The 16,145-nt window shown below is 41.1% G+C and overlaps 1 protein-coding gene across 1 annotated transcript; it reads right to left on the bottom strand.

Annotated features, from left to right (window-relative positions):
* Positions 1-11,639: 11,639 nt before the first annotated feature.
* On the bottom strand, positions 11,640-16,139 carry LOC122647718 (aconitate hydratase 1-like). Its single transcript, XM_043841058.1, has 4 exons — positions 16,053-16,139; positions 12,985-13,170; positions 12,604-12,765; positions 11,640-11,768 (listed from the first exon to the last, which is right to left on the bottom strand). The coding sequence occupies exons 1-4, from the start codon at positions 16,104-16,106 to the stop codon at positions 11,640-11,642; spliced, it is 531 nt and encodes a 176-aa protein (XP_043696993.1). The 5' UTR covers positions 16,107-16,139.
* Between the last annotated feature and the right edge of the window lie 6 nt (positions 16,140-16,145).

Below are 16,145 nucleotides of genomic sequence, written 5' to 3' on the forward strand. Positions count from 1 at the left end.
ATAGACCGACAAAATGAGACCCAATCTAACTGAAAGTAAAATTCCTTGAGCCAACTTCCGGGCTGATTAACTTTGCCCATATTTGTCAGGTTCGCTATTATAATAATAAGTTTACGGAAATGGGAGATAGAGATCTATAGGTGAAACTGATTTAGAGGAAATATCAGCCCAGTACCTGGATTCCCTGGACCAATAGAATGAGACCCAATCTAGTTGAAAGTACTAAATTCCTTGAGCCAACTTTTGGGCGAAAGAAATTTTCCCATTTTAATCCGATTTGCAATTATAATGATACATGTTCAAAAATGGCAAATAAAGATATTTAGGTAAAACTGATTAAGAGGAAATATCGGCCCATACTTGTTCGATTCGCTCTAATAATAATATGTTCACGGAAATGTGAGATAGAGATCTGTAGGTGAAACTAATTTAGAGAAGAAAACGACCCAATTCTCGAATTCTCTGGACCAACAGAATTAGACCCAATCCAACAAAAATTACTAAAATTTTTAGGGCCAACTTCCGGGCGGAATAACTTTGCCCATACTAGTCCGTTTGGCCATTATAATGTGTTTCAAAAATGGAAGATAGAGATCTGTACCTGAAACTGATTTAGAGAAAATATTGGCCTAGTTCTTGGATTCTCTAGATCGACAATATGAGACCCATTCTAGCTGAAAGTACTAAAAATCTTTGATCAAACTTCCGAGCGGATTAACATTGCCCATACTTGTCCGGTTCTCTATTATAATAATATGTTGTCGAAAATGGGAGATAGAGATCTGTAGGTGAAACTAATTTAGAGGAAATATCAGCCCAGTTCTTGGATTCTCTTGATCGAAAGAATGAGACCCATTCCAGCAGAAAGTACTAAAATTCTTGGGGCCACCTTCCAGGCGTAATAACTTTGCCCATACTCGTCTAGATCGCCATTATAATGATATGTTTTCGGAAAAGGTAGTTAGAGATCTGTAGGTGGAACTAATTTCTAGGAAATTTCGGCCTATTTCTTGGATTCTCTGAACCGACAGAATGAGACACAATCAAGTAGAAAGTAGTAAAATTCCTTGGGCCAACTTCCAGGCGGAATAACTTTTCCCATACTTGTCCGGTTACCCATTTAACTTCTAACTTAATCCCGACCCATATCACTTCTTCTTACTCACCTACACCCCCCTTCATCGATTCTACTGCTTCCTTCAACTTCTGGGATCTCTTACTCCAAACATCATAAATCTGCCAGGCCACAACCTGCAATCCATCGCTTCTACTCCCACAGCCCCTCTAGGGCATTGTTGCCCTATCCAACCTTTTCCCACTGATCCAAGGCCTCCTTTGGAACTCCCGTGGGCTGAACTCTTCGGCCAAACAATCTGAAGTAAAAACTCCTATCAAATCTCTTAAAGCAGCATTTTGCTGTCTCATTGAAACCAGGGTCAAAGAACCCAATTCTCATCGTATTATTTCCTCCTTAGCCCCCTTTTGATCCTTCATTAATAATTATGTTTACCACGACAATGGTCACCTCTTGTTTCTTTGTAATCCTACCATTGTGCAAGTCATTCCCCTGTCCTTTGCATCTCAATTTCTTCACCTTCAATTCTCTGACCTTATCACCAATCAAATTTGTTACTTCACAGCCATTTATGCCTCTAACTGTGCATCTGAACGCATTGTTCTTTGGAATGACCTTCGTCTTCTAGCAAATCAAGTGGGCCAAAATCCTTGGGGCATTGGGGGGAGACTTCAATGTCGTCCGTTCTAGTCTTGAAAAACAGGAAGGAGATGAGTTTGACACTTCTGCTGTTGCTGTCTTCAATGAGTGCTTGGAAGACATCAGTGTGACTGATCTTCGTTGGACTGAGCTGACTTATACTTGACACAATAGGAGAAGTGGGCCTTCAAGGATTACCTGCAAGCTGGACAGATTCTTAGTTAATGAAGCTTGGCTAGCTGCATTCCCTACATCGCATGCCACCTTTCAAACCCAAGGTATCTCTGATCATAGTTCCATCTCAGTTCTCATCCAACCTCATATATTATTTGGCCCCAAACCTTTCAAATTTTTTGACATGTGGACCTCTCATACCTCCTTCCTCCCTCTTGTCCAATCAGCTTGGGACAAGCCAGTTTTCTCAGCTTCCTCCCCTCTCCTAGCCTATGCAAAAAAGCTCAGGAATGTCAAAGAGGCTCTCAAAGTCTGGAATAGAGATTGCTTTGGCAATGTTTCCTCTATGGTTTCTGATTGCAGGTCAAACCTCTCGGGCATTCAAATCAGACTTCAATCGGACCCTCTCAATTGTGCCCTTGCTGAAGAAGAAAAGCAAGCAGCTTCTCTTCTCTCATCCCTCATTGCCCAAGAAGAGAACTTTCTAAGGCAAAAGCCCATGAGAAATGGTTAAACCTCGGAGATTCCAACACTGCATACTTCCACAGAGCTTTAAAAGCTCGGCATAATGCAAATGCTATTTTGCAGCTCATCTCCCACGATGGAAGTTCCATTACTTCAGTTCAAGGCATTAAATTTGAGGCAGTAAGTTTTTTCAAGCAGCAGTATAGGCCTAATTTCATAACTCCAGCTGATTCCATTCCTAATGGTCTCCTCAACAAATTTATTGATACCTCCTACATTGATGCTCTTCTAAGGATTCCATTAGAAGAACAAATTTTGGCAGCTGTCCATTCTCACAAGGATAATAAAGCCCCGGGCCCGGATGGATTCAGTATGGGTGGCTGGGACAAGGCGATCTTGTCAAAGCTGTTCAGAGCTTCTTCTTCAACCCTTCTCAAATCAAAGGAAAAAATCAGACATTCCTATGTCTCATTCCCAAAAAAGAAGGGGCCTCCAGTATGTCTGATTTCAGACCCATTGCCTTATGCAACCTGCTCTACAAGTTTATAGCCAAGGTTCTTGCTAATAGGATCAAGCTGGTCATTGATTCTCTGGTAAGCTCCAACCAATCAGCTTTTATTGCAGGAAGAAGCATCTCAGACAATATTCTCCTATGCAATGAGCTTGTTTATGGATTTGATAGAAAGAATCACCCCCTGCTGCCCTTCTGAAGAAACCTGCATAAAGCCTTCGACTCTCTAAAATGGGATTTCATTATCAAGGTCATGAATATGATGGGGTTCCATCCAATATTTGTTAATTGGGTCTACCAATGCATTTCTACTCCTCATTTCTCGGTTCTGATCAATGGCAGCCCAGCTGAGTTCTTCTCCTCCTTGATTGGAATCAGACAAGGCTGCCCAATGTCCCCATTAATTTTTACCCTAGCTATGGAAGTTCTTTCAAGAGAGATCCAATGCAAAACTGACCAGCGCCCGATTACCCCTATGTCAAAATGCAAGCAGCTAAGGATCACCCACCTTGCATTTGCCAATGATCTCACCAAAGCTAACTTGGGATCGGTTGAGACTACTATGGGCTGCATAGCACTTTCTGAAAAGTTGTCGGGCCTCAAGATCAATCCTCAAAAATCCCTTCTGTTTGTGGCCGATATTGATGAGTAAAATAAGCTCCTTTTACAAGAGAAAACAGGATTCACTATAGGGCAGCTTCCTGTGAAGTATTTGGGTCTCCCCCTTATCCCTGCAAGGCTATCAGCTCATCACTGCATCCCAATCATTGAGCTGCACCGCAAAAAGTTACAGCTTTGGAAAGGAAAACTTCTTTCCTATGTTGGTCGCCTTGAGCTGATCCATTCAGTTATGCAACCCTCCTACATCTATTGGTCCAGCACCTTCGCTCTACCTCATTCCATCATCAAGGCTATCGAAGTTCTCATGGCAGGATTTTTCTGGAAAGGTACTGAGTCTTCTCGATTCCTTCACCCTATCAGTTGGTCCTCAGTTTAACTGCCTAAGAAAGAAGGGGGTCTTGGATTAAAAAGAATCGAAGAAGTCAACTTGGCTGGGATTTTAAAACGAATTTGGAAAATTGCAGCTAAGCTGAAAAGTATATGGGTTGATTGGATTTACTCGAGGCTCCTTCAAAGAGATTCTATTTGGACTGTTTCCAGCAATCCGGATACTTATTGGGTCTGGAAGAACATCCTTAAATATAGAAGCTTAGCCTTAGGGGCTGTTACTTCAAAGACGGATTCTCCACCAGTCTTTGGCTGGATCATTGGCACCCTCTAGGTATCCTACTCCCTATAGTGAGCTCAAAAGACATTTATAGGTCTGGTCTTCAGACTTTCATCAGTTGCAGACATCATCTAATCGGGAACTTGGGCCCCTCCTACATCCCATCAGCTGGCTTTCATCTGGAATTCTCTCCCTCCTATGATCAGAAGGGCTTCAGGCACTGGAAACTTAATTACTTGGAATCCTTCGACCTCAGGTATCTTCAGCTCCAAATCAGCCTGGAATCTCATAAGATACAGAGCTCCTAATATTGCTTGGTTTAAGGCCGTTTGGTTCCAAGGTCACATCCCAAGACATAGCTTCTGTGTTTGGCGCACCTTTACAAATAGTCTCCCAACTCAGTCTTTCCTCATTCATCGGCACCTCAACGTCTCTCAAGCTTGCTGCCTTTGTTGGAATGGATTGGAAACTATTGAACATTTGTTCTTTGAATGCTCCTTCTCCTCAACTATTTGGTCTGGAATTCTTATCAAATGCTGGTGGAAATGGATTACCCAATCTTTCGGGGGTAACTCGATTTATGATAGAGTTGGATTGCTTGCTTTTGGAGCAACTGTTTCACATATTTGGATGGAGCGCAACATCAGAAGATGGACGACCAACTCAAGGTCTTTCAAACAGATTTGGGATTCCATCTATTTGGATGTCAATTCCAAATCTTGTTTCGCTTCCCCCTACCCACCATTTGTAAACACTCCAAGGATCAGACACATTGCTGCTTCCTGGGGTCTACCCTCTTCTCTTCTCACCACTTCCCCCTAGGGAAAAGGTTAGCCGCCCTATGTACTATAGGATGTTCTCTTCTTCTCCTTTCTCCCCCTGAATTCGGGGAGATTCTTGTTTACTCTCTTTGGTAATGAATTACTATTCACCCAAAAAAAAAAAATGATATGTTTTCAGAAAAAGGAGATAGAGATCTGTAGCTGAAACTGATTTAGAGGAAATATCGGCCCAGGTCTTGGATTCTCTAGACAACAGAATGAGACCCAATCTAGCTAACAGTACTAAAATTCCTTCAAACAACTTCCAGGCGGAATTAATTTGCCAACACTTGTCCGGTTCGCCTTTGTAATGATATGTTTTCGGAAAAAAGAGAAAGAGATCTGTAGTTGAAACTGATTTAGAGGAAAACCAATCCAGTTCTTGGATTCTCTAAACCGACAGAATGAGACCCAATCCAGCTGACAATACTAAAATTCCTTGAACCAACTTCAAGGCGGAATAAATTTTCCCATACACATCCGGTTCGCAATTATAATGATACGTGTTCGAAAATGGGAGATAGAGATCTATAGGTGAAACTGATTTAGAGGAAATATCGGCCCAGTTCTTAGATTCTCTGGTCCGACAGAATGAGACCCAATCTAGCTGAAAGTAATAAAATTCCTTGAGCCAACTTCCAGGCGGAATTAATTTGCTCATACTTGTTGGGTTCGCTATTATAATAATATGTTTACGGAAATGGGAGATAGAGATCTGTAGGTGAAACTAAGTTAAGAGGAAATATCAGCCAAGTTCTTGGATTCTCTGGACCAACAGAATGAGAACTAATCCATCAGAAAGTACTAAAATTTTTAGGGCCATTTTCTGAGCGGAATAAATTTTCCCATACTCATCCGGTTAGCCATTATAATATGTGTTTCAAAAATGGAAGGTAGAGATCTGTACATGAAACTAATTTAGAGGAATTATCAGCCCAGTTCTTAGACTCTCTGGACCGACAGAATGAGACCCAATCCAGCAGAAAGTACTAAAACTCTTAGGGGCCAACATCCTGGCGGAATAACTTAGCCCATACTCGTCCAGTTAGCCATTATAATATGTGTTTTAAAAATGGGAGATAGTTATCTGTAAGTGAAACTAATTTATAGGAAATATCGGCCCAATTCTTGGATTCTCTGGACCGACAGAATGAGATCTAATCCAGCTGAAATTACTAAAATTCCATTGGCCGACTTACGGGCAGAATAACTTTGCCTAGACTCGTCCGATAAGCCATTATAATGATATGTTTTCCAGCGGAATAACTTTTCCCATACTCGTCCGAATCGCAATTATAATAATATGTTTAGGAAAATTGAACATAGAGATCTGTAGGTGAAACTAATTTATAGCTAATATCGACCGAGTTCTTTGATTCTTTGGACCAACAGAATGTGACTCGATCTAACTGAAAGTACTAAAATCCTAGATCAAACTTTCGGGAGGATTAAATTTGCCCATACTTGTCCGGTTCGCTATAATAATAATATGTTTACAGAAATGGGAGATAGAGATCTTTAGATGAAACTAATTTAGATAAGAAAATGGCCCAGTTTTTGGATTCTCTGAACCGACAGAATGAGACCCAATCTAGCTGAACGACTAAAATTCTTACGGGCAACTTCCGGGTGGAATAACTTTGCCCATACTAGTCCGATTAGCCATTATAATGTGTTTCGAAAAGGAAAATAGAGATCTATTGGTGAAACTAATTTAGAGGAAATATCGGCCCAATTCTTGCATCCTCTGGACTGACAGAATGAGACCCAATCCTGCAGAAAGTAAGAAAAATCCTTTAGCCAACGTCCGAGCGGAATAGCTTTTCGCATACTCGTCCGGTTTGCTATTATAATAATATATTTACAGAAAAGAGAGATAGAGATCTGTAATGAAACCTATTTAGAGGAAATATCAGCCTAGTTCTTGGATTCTATGGACCGAAACAATGAGACCCAATGATGCAGAAGCCGAAACCATGATTAATTTGGCTGTTCGTTGATTTTTCGTTGGAGCCTTTTTATTTGTTTGTTCTTTTAGCCTAGGGTTAAAACGGTCTTTTTCATGGTTTATCTTCTTAGTTCCCCTCCAGGATTTTAGAGGGATTAGTATTTTATTTGATTTGTTTTAGTTGTTTACACTTATACTCCTATTTAGAGTATAAGTCTATTCTATGTTTTATAATTAGGATTGATTAGGAATCCCAACTCCTAACTGATTAGGATTGCTTTAGATTGATTATTTGTAAGGCCTTTAGGTCCCCTTTATTATTATAAATAGTAGAATCGTGGGAGGCTCCCCCTATTATGTTTGAAATTTTGTTTCTTCTTCTTTGCCGCCATGACGCTTGCTTGCTTGTCTGTCTTGTGTGTCATATCAAGACCCCTTGTGAGTAATATCAAGGGCTAGGGCTGGAGTAATCCGGCGACTCCTTGCATCTTGCAGATCGGGAGGTTCGTCTTCTTCTTCCTTCAAGTTCTTCAAGTTGCTGTGCTGAAATTCTGCAATTCCAAGAAGAGTTGCAATTTCCTGCAACTTTATCATCTCTTCTTCTTATTTCCATCTAACCTAATCGACTTCCCCAAACCCTAGCTTCATCTACATTCATCACAGCCCTATTCCCTCATCAGATTACACTCAAAACCTAACCACAGGTCCATCACAAGTAACCCTCCCACTCGATCTCGGTTGCAGCCTCACCTATCCACTACAAACCCTAAATCCCTCCCTCAACATAAAAACCCAGAAACCTAAGATCTGCCTAGACCTAACCAGCCATCAAAACCCCACCAAAGTCAGCCGGTTACCCCCTCCCTGCTAGGAAAACTCGACCTAAAGCCCAGCCCCTAAATCTGCTCCTAAACCCTAGTTTCAGCTTAGATCCTAAATCTGAAAACCCAAAACCCTAACCCTAATATTTCTGAATTTCTATTTCTTATTCAAACCTCATTAAAACCTATTCTAATAGACTCCTAAAATTCTGCAGACCATTACCCAATAAAACCCTAACTCAATCTCCCATTCCTAACCCTAATTTTGCCCTAGTTACCCTAAACGCCCATTCGGCCAACCCTAAAACAGAACCTGGTCCTAAGTGAGATTTATTTCACCTAGGCTACATCAAATTGGTATCAAAGCCATGGCTGAACATGGCAGCCCTGCTATGGATCCCACACGACCACCCCAACCTGATTCCCTTGCTGCAATCATGGCTATGCTGCAGAAGATCTCAAATGACCAGCAAGTTCTTGGTGATCGAATGACAACAATAGAACAAAGGCAAGCTGTGCCTCTTGTAAGCAACCCTCTATATGTAGAGGAAGACAGATTCCAAGTTCATTCTGAAGTACATGGAACTCCGGGAAGGGATGAATATCATAGAAGTCATCCCGACGTCACAGGGACCACAGAGATCGCCTAGACATGACCGAGACTACAGGGATCGCGTAGGTATGACGAGATGACTACAGAGAAGACAGGACAGAACTCAAGCACCTCGAAGACCTAACTTTGAGGAATATTTGAGGTCCTACTTCACTGGAGATGAAGCTACTAACCGGCGGTTCGATACGTAAGGTCAAGCTAGAATTGAAAGAGTATGATGGGCATGGTGATCCACAAAAATTCTATGGACCGGCTTGCTGCCCTAGATGACTACTTTGATGGTATGATTTGCTCAAGACCGAAAGATGAGATCGGCACGCACTAAACTAATTGGTTCCCGCCGAGAATGGTGGCGCAAGGCGAGCGGGACATGGAACGTGAAGGTAAAGCACCTACCAACCGGGAGGATATGAAGTATGATTTGAAAGAGAAGTACTTACCAAGACACTACACCGCTCGGATGCAAGATCAATTCAACTCCCTTCGTCAAGGGAACATGATCCGTATCCGAGTACATGCAAAAGTTTGACTCTCTCTCATCTCGCACCGACACAATAGAAAGTACTACTCGATGATCTGTCCCGATTCCGGTTGGGATTGAGATCCGACATCCTCGTGGCTATTGGCGTTGTGGATGTTCGGACGTCAAGGATTGTTTTGAGAAGGCATTCAAGGTCAAGAATTATTGGTTGGGAATAGAGGATTTGATTCTTCCACCGAGGGTACTGTCAAAACTTTTTCAGCATTCAAGTCTACTACCACTAGTCACAATCGAATGGAAATTCTACGCTGGTCCTACTCGACAGCTACTCATGTAGTTCTTCCCGGCCTCCACGTCGATGATAAAGGTAAAGCTCCCATGGACAGCAATGAACCCCACAAGTGTTTCCATTGCAATGAACTTGGGCACTATGCCAAAGATTGCCCACAAAAGCATAGACTGTTAATGTGGCTGCCAAGCGCAGAGGAAACCTCAAGAGCACGATGAGCATGGCATATATGCACTACCCCGATAGTGATGAAGACTTAGACCGTCACCTTGAAGATCTAGATGGTGGTGCTCAAGGTGTCCATACAATTGCTCCAGTTCTCATGGATGATGTGGTTGATTGTGACAAGGTAATTGGGAACATTTCACAGGAGACAGATCAAGCAAGTTGTCGTTCTTGAAGAGGTGGGGCTGAATGAGAAGGTTATAAATATTGAAGACCCTTTGGAGGTTGAACACATTGATTTTGTGATGCCCCTTGGTTCTTCGAAGAGAAGGCCCCACGACTTGAAGACCATATTCCCACCGTTATAACTTCAGACTGCGAGGAAGTGTTGAAGCGCTGCCCACATGTTACTTCCTCCTCCTCATCACAAGGTTCGTGGGACGAGTTTCTTCACACAAGCATGGTACGTGGACTCCCATTCATGAAGTCAACAAGCTCCCCAAGTTGCGCGAGCGTTGCATGGATTTCACCCATTCATCGGAGATGAATGTTTCTAAGTCGGGAGAGTTGATGCGGCGAAACCATGATTAATTTGGTGTTCGTTGATTTTTCGTTGGAGCCTTTTTATTTGTTTGTTCTTTTTAGCCTAGGGTTAAAACAGTCTTTTCATGGTTTATCTTCTTAGTTCCCCTCCAGGATTTTAGAGGGATTAGTATTTTATTTGATTTGTTTTAGTTGTTTACACTTATACTCCTATTTAGAGTATAAGTCTATTCTATGTTTTATAATTAGGATTCAGATTAGGAATCCCAACTCCTAATCTGATTAGGATTGCTTTAGATTGATTATTTGTAAGGCCTTTAGGCCCCCTTTATTATTATAAATAGTAGAATCGTGGGAGGCTCCCCACCTATTATGTTTGAAATTTTGTTTTTCTTCTTCTTGCTGCCGCCACGACTTGCTGCTTTCTGTCTTGTGTGTCATATCAAGACCCTTGTGAGTAATATCAAGGGCTAGGGCTGGAGTAATCCGGCGACTCCTTGCATCTTGCAGATCGGGAGGTTCGTCTTCTTCTTCCTTCAAGTTCTTCAAGGTTGCTGCTGCTGAAATTCTGCAATTCCAGAAGAGTTGCAATTTCTGCAACTTTATCATCTCTTCTTCTTATTTCCATCTAACCTAATCGACTTCCCCAAACCCTAGCTTCATCTACATTCATCACAGCCCTATTCCCTCATCAGATTACACTCAAAACCTAACCACAGGTCCATCACATAACCCTCCCACTCGATCTCGTTGCAGCCTCACCTATCCACTACAAACCCTAAATCCCTCCCTCAACATAAAAACCCAGAAACCCTAAGATCTGCCTAGACCTAACCAGCCATCAAAACCCCACCAAAGTCCAGCCGAACCACCCTCCCTGCTAGGAAAACTCGACCTAAAGCCCAGCCCCTAAATCTGCTCCTAAACCCTAGTTTCAGCTTAGATCCTAAATCTGAAAACCCAAAACCCTAACCCTAATATTTCTGAATTTCTATTTCTTATTCAAACCTCATTAAAACCTATTCTAATAGACTCCTAAAATTCTGCAGACCATTACCCAATAAAACCCTAACTCAATCTCCCATTCCTAACCCTAATTTTGCCCTAGTTACCCTAAACTGCCCATTCGGCCAACCCTAAAACAGAACCTGGTCCTAAGTGAGATTTATTTCACCTAGGCTACATCACCCAATCTAGCTGAAAGTACAAAAATTCTCAGTGCCAACTTCCGAGCGGAATAACTTTGCCCTTACTCGTCCGGTTAGGCATTATAATATGTATTTCGAAAAAGGAAAATAGGGATCTATAGGTGAAACTAATTTAAAGGAAATATCGGCCCAGTTCTTGGATTCTCTGGACCTACAGAATGAGACCCAATCTAGCTGAAAGTACGAAAAATTCCTTGAGCCAACTTCCGGGCGGAATTAATTTGCCCATACTCGTCTGGTTCGTCATTATAATGATATGTTTTCGGAAAAGGGAGATAGATCTATAGCTGAAACTGATTTAGAGGTATTATCAACGTAATTCTTGGATTCTCTAAACTGACAGAATGAGACCCAATCTAGCTGGAAATACTAAAATTCCTTGAGCCAACTTCCGGACGGAATGGATTTTTCCATACTCATCTGATTCGCCATTATAATGATACGTTTTCGAAAGTGGGGGATAGAGATCTGTAGCTGAAACTGATTTAGAGGTAATATCAGCCCAGTTCTTGGATCCTCCGGACCGACAGAATGACACCCAATCTAGCTGAAAGTACTAAAATTGCTTGAGTCAACTTCCAGGCAGATTAACTTTGCCCATACTTGTCAGGTTCGCTATTATAGTAATATATTTTCGAAAATGGGAGATAGAGATGATTTAGAGGTAATTCAAGTAATACCTCAACATTTGGGTTACAGTTAAAACTAAGTCGGTGGTGGTGACCCCATCTAGGAACTTTCTGGTCAACTTGAACCCAACAACACCAGGTAATACCATGCTCATGGGCTGACAATATTGGGGAAGTGAAGCATTAGAGGTAATATTGAAACAAAACTTAGATGCACATAGATGCCCAAGAATCATGCACCTATGTATACCCAAGACATGGGTGTATTAGCAAAAGATTAATCCTAAAATAGCAGTGTAGTGTAAAAGCCCGGTGGTTCAAAAATACACTTGAATATGTAACACTAAAAGAGGTTTAGATTTCATCTGCCTAAATGATTATAGAGGTTAAATTCATAATTAAATCCACGACAATAAAATGCATATGTGAAAACATCCATATCCATAACCCCGAAATATATGTAGTTCAAAATAAAAATAAAGGTAAAGGCTGGGCACGCCGGCACTGTGCCCAGCCTGAGTCTGTCTCTCCCACCCCCTAAGGAAATGACCTCCTGCCCTCCCCATCCCACTCTCTCCATTGGGCACAGCCGCTGGCTTTCCTCACAGCCGCTAGCTCCAGGAAAGCCAGCAGCATGCCCAACCCTCTCCCTAAAAATAAACTATGATTATAAGGCAAATATTAGGTAGAAAAGAGAATGCACAGGAAGTACAATAAGATATAAAAGAATCTAGATGGCTCTCTCAGAGTTTCCATATTGACTGCAAATTTCAAGTTCAGAGGAAGTATCAGTGGCGGAACAATGTGGTATCCCATAAGAGTTCCTCTATCATAGTATGCACGTGCATCCAAGTTTCCAAATGCAATGATTTGCTTTCTTTTCTTTGGATGAATACGCCAAGCTTGGATTTCCCCATGATTATTGTTATAAGTACAAGCATTTCCTTAGACAATACAAACTACCAGGTTTCATTGACAATTTTCTAAACATACCTGGCCAAGCATTGCTACCTCTGCTTCAATTCCTCCAACTCCCCATCCAGCAACTCCTAACCCATCAATCATAGTTGTATGGGAATCAGTTCCAACCACACTATCAGCGTACAGCAGGCCATCAGTGTTGAATACAACCCGATCAAGGTATTCCAGGTTAACCTGAGTTTCAATAGTAATTTACTCAGTACATAAATAAAAAAATGATAACATTAGTGTGAGTAACACTAGACCATTTGAAATTTTCATATATTCTACTTATCAATTGAGAGAAGGAATATTTAGAGACAGAAGAAAGGAAGGAATTCTGTAGATCTGAAATCTAAAGGTAGAACCCATGTCATGTAACATTGCTATTTCTGATGAAAGTAACTCCCTAACCTGATGCACGATACCAGAGCCTGGAGGAACAAGCAGCATGTTATGAAAAGCAGTAGATCCCCATTTAAGAAAAGGAAATCTCTCCTTGTTCCTCTGGAATTCAAGATCCATATTTGCCTTCACTGCATTTTCTGATCTTGCTACATCCACCTGAACGGAATGATCAACAACAAGATCCACTGGAACCTGCATAAAATATCAATTTTTAGAAGAAAGTTAGGAAACCTTCCCCCAAAAGAAAGAAAATATATAATAGAAATACAGGAATAACAGGAATACATCTTACACTCAAAATATAAATGCAGCAAAAGGTCATCTAGAAAGAAGAAAAAAGAGCAAATTAAATGCACCCCTCCTATAGTTTGAAACAATATCAAAACACCCCCCCTAGTTTCACCTTTTACATGCACCCCCCTGGATAATTAGGAGGCTTACAAATTAGCCCTTACCGTCAAGTTTAAACTGTTAGTTGTAGTTAAACTTTTGAAAAACCCTATATTACCCTTCAATTTATCCCATGGACCATTTTACCCTTATGAGACATAACCAGCCCAAACCCATCTTCCCTTTCTTCTCTGGCGAACTGTGAAGAGGAGAATCAACACCGGTGCTGCTGCTGCTATAAATCATCGCCGGTGGAGCTGCTGCTGCTATAAATCATCGTCAGTGCTTGCCGGTGCTGCTACTGCTGCTATTGAAGAGAGGAAATTGAAGGTGTTGCTGCTGCTATAAATCCCCAAACCAAGCACTGCTCCACTGTCCTCTCTGGCTATCTTCAACAACATTTGGCAGCTCATACCATGGTTACTCTTCTCATCGCATGATACACAAAATGGAGAAGATAGTATTTTCAATAGGGGGAATTTCCTAGATCTACTAGATTAAAAAAAGATTTACAAAACCAGTAGCAGTAAATTATGTTTTACATGCATAAGTTACTTGATTTAAAAAGATTTACCAAACCCATGAGTAAAAAAAGTTAAATGAATAACCCAAAATGCCCCAACATCCTTCTCTCTCCTTCTTCTTCTTCTCCCAACGGAACCAACCACTCCCTTGATCCCCCTCCCCTGCAATCCCGCCCCACCCTTCTCCTTTGAATTTGAAGGATGGTTTATATGCGGCTTACCTATTGTGAGTGTGCTCTCTCCCTTTCCTCTCTCTCCTCTGAATTCTATCTGTCATCTTTTCCTCCTCTCGTCTCTTTCCCAGGTCCGATTTTAATATTCTGTTTCACCATGTTTCTGCCTTAGTTCTTCCTACTCCTTTTTTTTTTTTTTCTGGTTCAATAATGCTCTTTTCTGCTATTTGCATTACCATGGGTTGGAACGAGTTGATACGACTCTTTGTTCCTAAGCCCAAAAGACCTGAAACTGTGGGAGATCATTCCCCTCCCAAAAAAGATTCAAACCCATGATTCCTGGTCTTTACGAATCTCACTACTGTTGCATCTTTCCAACCTGCCATGTCTTGTGATTGTGTTGAACCAGTCCCAGTCGAAGCCTCTCCATTCCTATCTATAAATGCTATTCCAGGTTTGAATCAACCCATTAGGTCCAGGCGATCCCATTGATTGATTTACTTACAGACCATTCCGATTAGAAATTAGAGGGCTGCTATTGAAAGGAGAAGGGTGGGGCGGGATTGCAGCGGAGGGGGATCAAGGGAGCGATTGGTTCCGTCGAGAGAAGAATAAGAAGGAGAGAGACGGATGTTGGGGCATTTTGGATTATTCATTTAACTTTTTTTACTCGTGTGGGGGTTTGGTAAATCTTTTTAAATCAAGTAACTTATGAATGTAAAACATAATTTACTGCTACTGATTTTGTAAAAAAAAATTTAATCTAGTAGATCTAGGAAATTCCCCCTTTTCAATATCCCTAAAAATATGATTCACCAGGTAAGAATACCTCAGATTAGTATGAGTTTGTGTCGCGGTTCTACTAAAGGATGGTTGTTTATGTTTTCTGATGCATTGGATGGCCATTGTTTCTTGTTAAATCCATTCACAAAAGCATGAATTCAACTTCCACCTTTCATTCTTGAACCCCCGAAATCTGTTCTTAATGTGATCTTGTCTTCCAATCCTAAGACCAGTAAAGATTGGATGGTGGTTGCCCACATAGCATCAAGGGAGCTATTCTTTTGTAAATCTACAGACAGGTCATGGTCTATTGGACCACAAAAGAGCAGATCTGAGTTTTCCTTTGATGATGGAGACATCATATTTTCTGGTGGTGGAGAAGTTTATGCACTTGGTCTGTTAAAGAGAGTTAGAGTTTTTTATATGAATACTCAAAACACACCTTCATGGGTGGAGGTGCATCAACATAATATGACCTTTATCATAACGACGACTCAATCGATTGCGGTGATGGGTATATAAGCTACCTGGTTGAATCAAATGGAGAACTGTTTTTGGTTGCAAGGTTCTTGAAGAATATTGGGAAGAATTCAGAATTCTTCAAGAACCTTCAAGATTCTGTTATACAAGTTGAAAGAGAATGACAATGAAAAGCAGGGGTGGGAATGGTTACAAGGGTGTCTGTTCGGAGGTCCGTCGGAGAGGTCTTTACAACCTTCGCCGGAGATGGTGTGAAGGTAAAACCCTAAATCGATTTAGAGAATTTTCATTTTGGGGGAGAAGAAGGTCATGAAGGGTAAAATGGTAATTAACATAGGTCACTGAAGTATAAAAGGTAAAGTTGTCTTTATTACTTTCAAAACTAACAGTTCTCTAACACCGTGAATCATTAGGGGGGTTTTTGTAAAAGTGAAACTAGGGGGGTGATTTGATATTGTTTCAAACTACAGGTGGGGAGCATGTAATTTGCTCAAGGAAAAAAAAATCAGATTAAAAGAAAGTGGAATGAGTGACATTATTACAGAATCAAATTTATGCTCTAGAATGTTACCTAGAAAGAAGAACAGAAGTAGTTCATTGAAGGCCATTTCAGTAATTATTAGTTCCTCACTGTTTTCATGATGGGGAAGATTTTAGATGTCCAACCCCGAAGAACTTACAAGGAATAACTATTGTAATGAAAAGGAAAAATATCACCACCTACCAAGGGGTTAATCTTGCTAGAATCACTGCCAAGCTTGTTCATAGCATCCCTCATGCAAGCAAGGTCAACCACAGCAGGTACACCAGTAAAATC

The sequence above is a fragment of the Telopea speciosissima genome, unplaced genomic scaffold, assembly GCF_018873765.1.
Source record: "Telopea speciosissima isolate NSW1024214 ecotype Mountain lineage unplaced genomic scaffold, Tspe_v1 Tspe_v1.0122, whole genome shotgun sequence".
Taxonomy (NCBI): Eukaryota; Viridiplantae; Streptophyta; class Magnoliopsida; order Proteales; family Proteaceae; genus Telopea; species Telopea speciosissima.

What these genes read in the sequence shown, in the direction of transcription:
- LOC122647718 (XM_043841058.1), bottom strand. Translation starts at nt 16,106, where the DNA reads ATGAGGGATGCTATGAACAAGCTTGGCAGTGATTCTAGCAAGATTAAC. An exon ending in CTAGCAAGATTAACCCCTTG is followed by an intron (nt 13,171 to 16,052) that starts GTAGGTGGTGAT and finishes TATTTTATGCAG; the next exon opens with GTTCCAGTGGATCTTGTTGT. An exon ending in GCTCTGGTATCGTGCATCAG is followed by an intron (nt 12,766 to 12,984) that starts GTTAGGGAGTTA and finishes ATTGAAACTCAG; the next exon opens with GTTAACCTGGAATACCTTGA.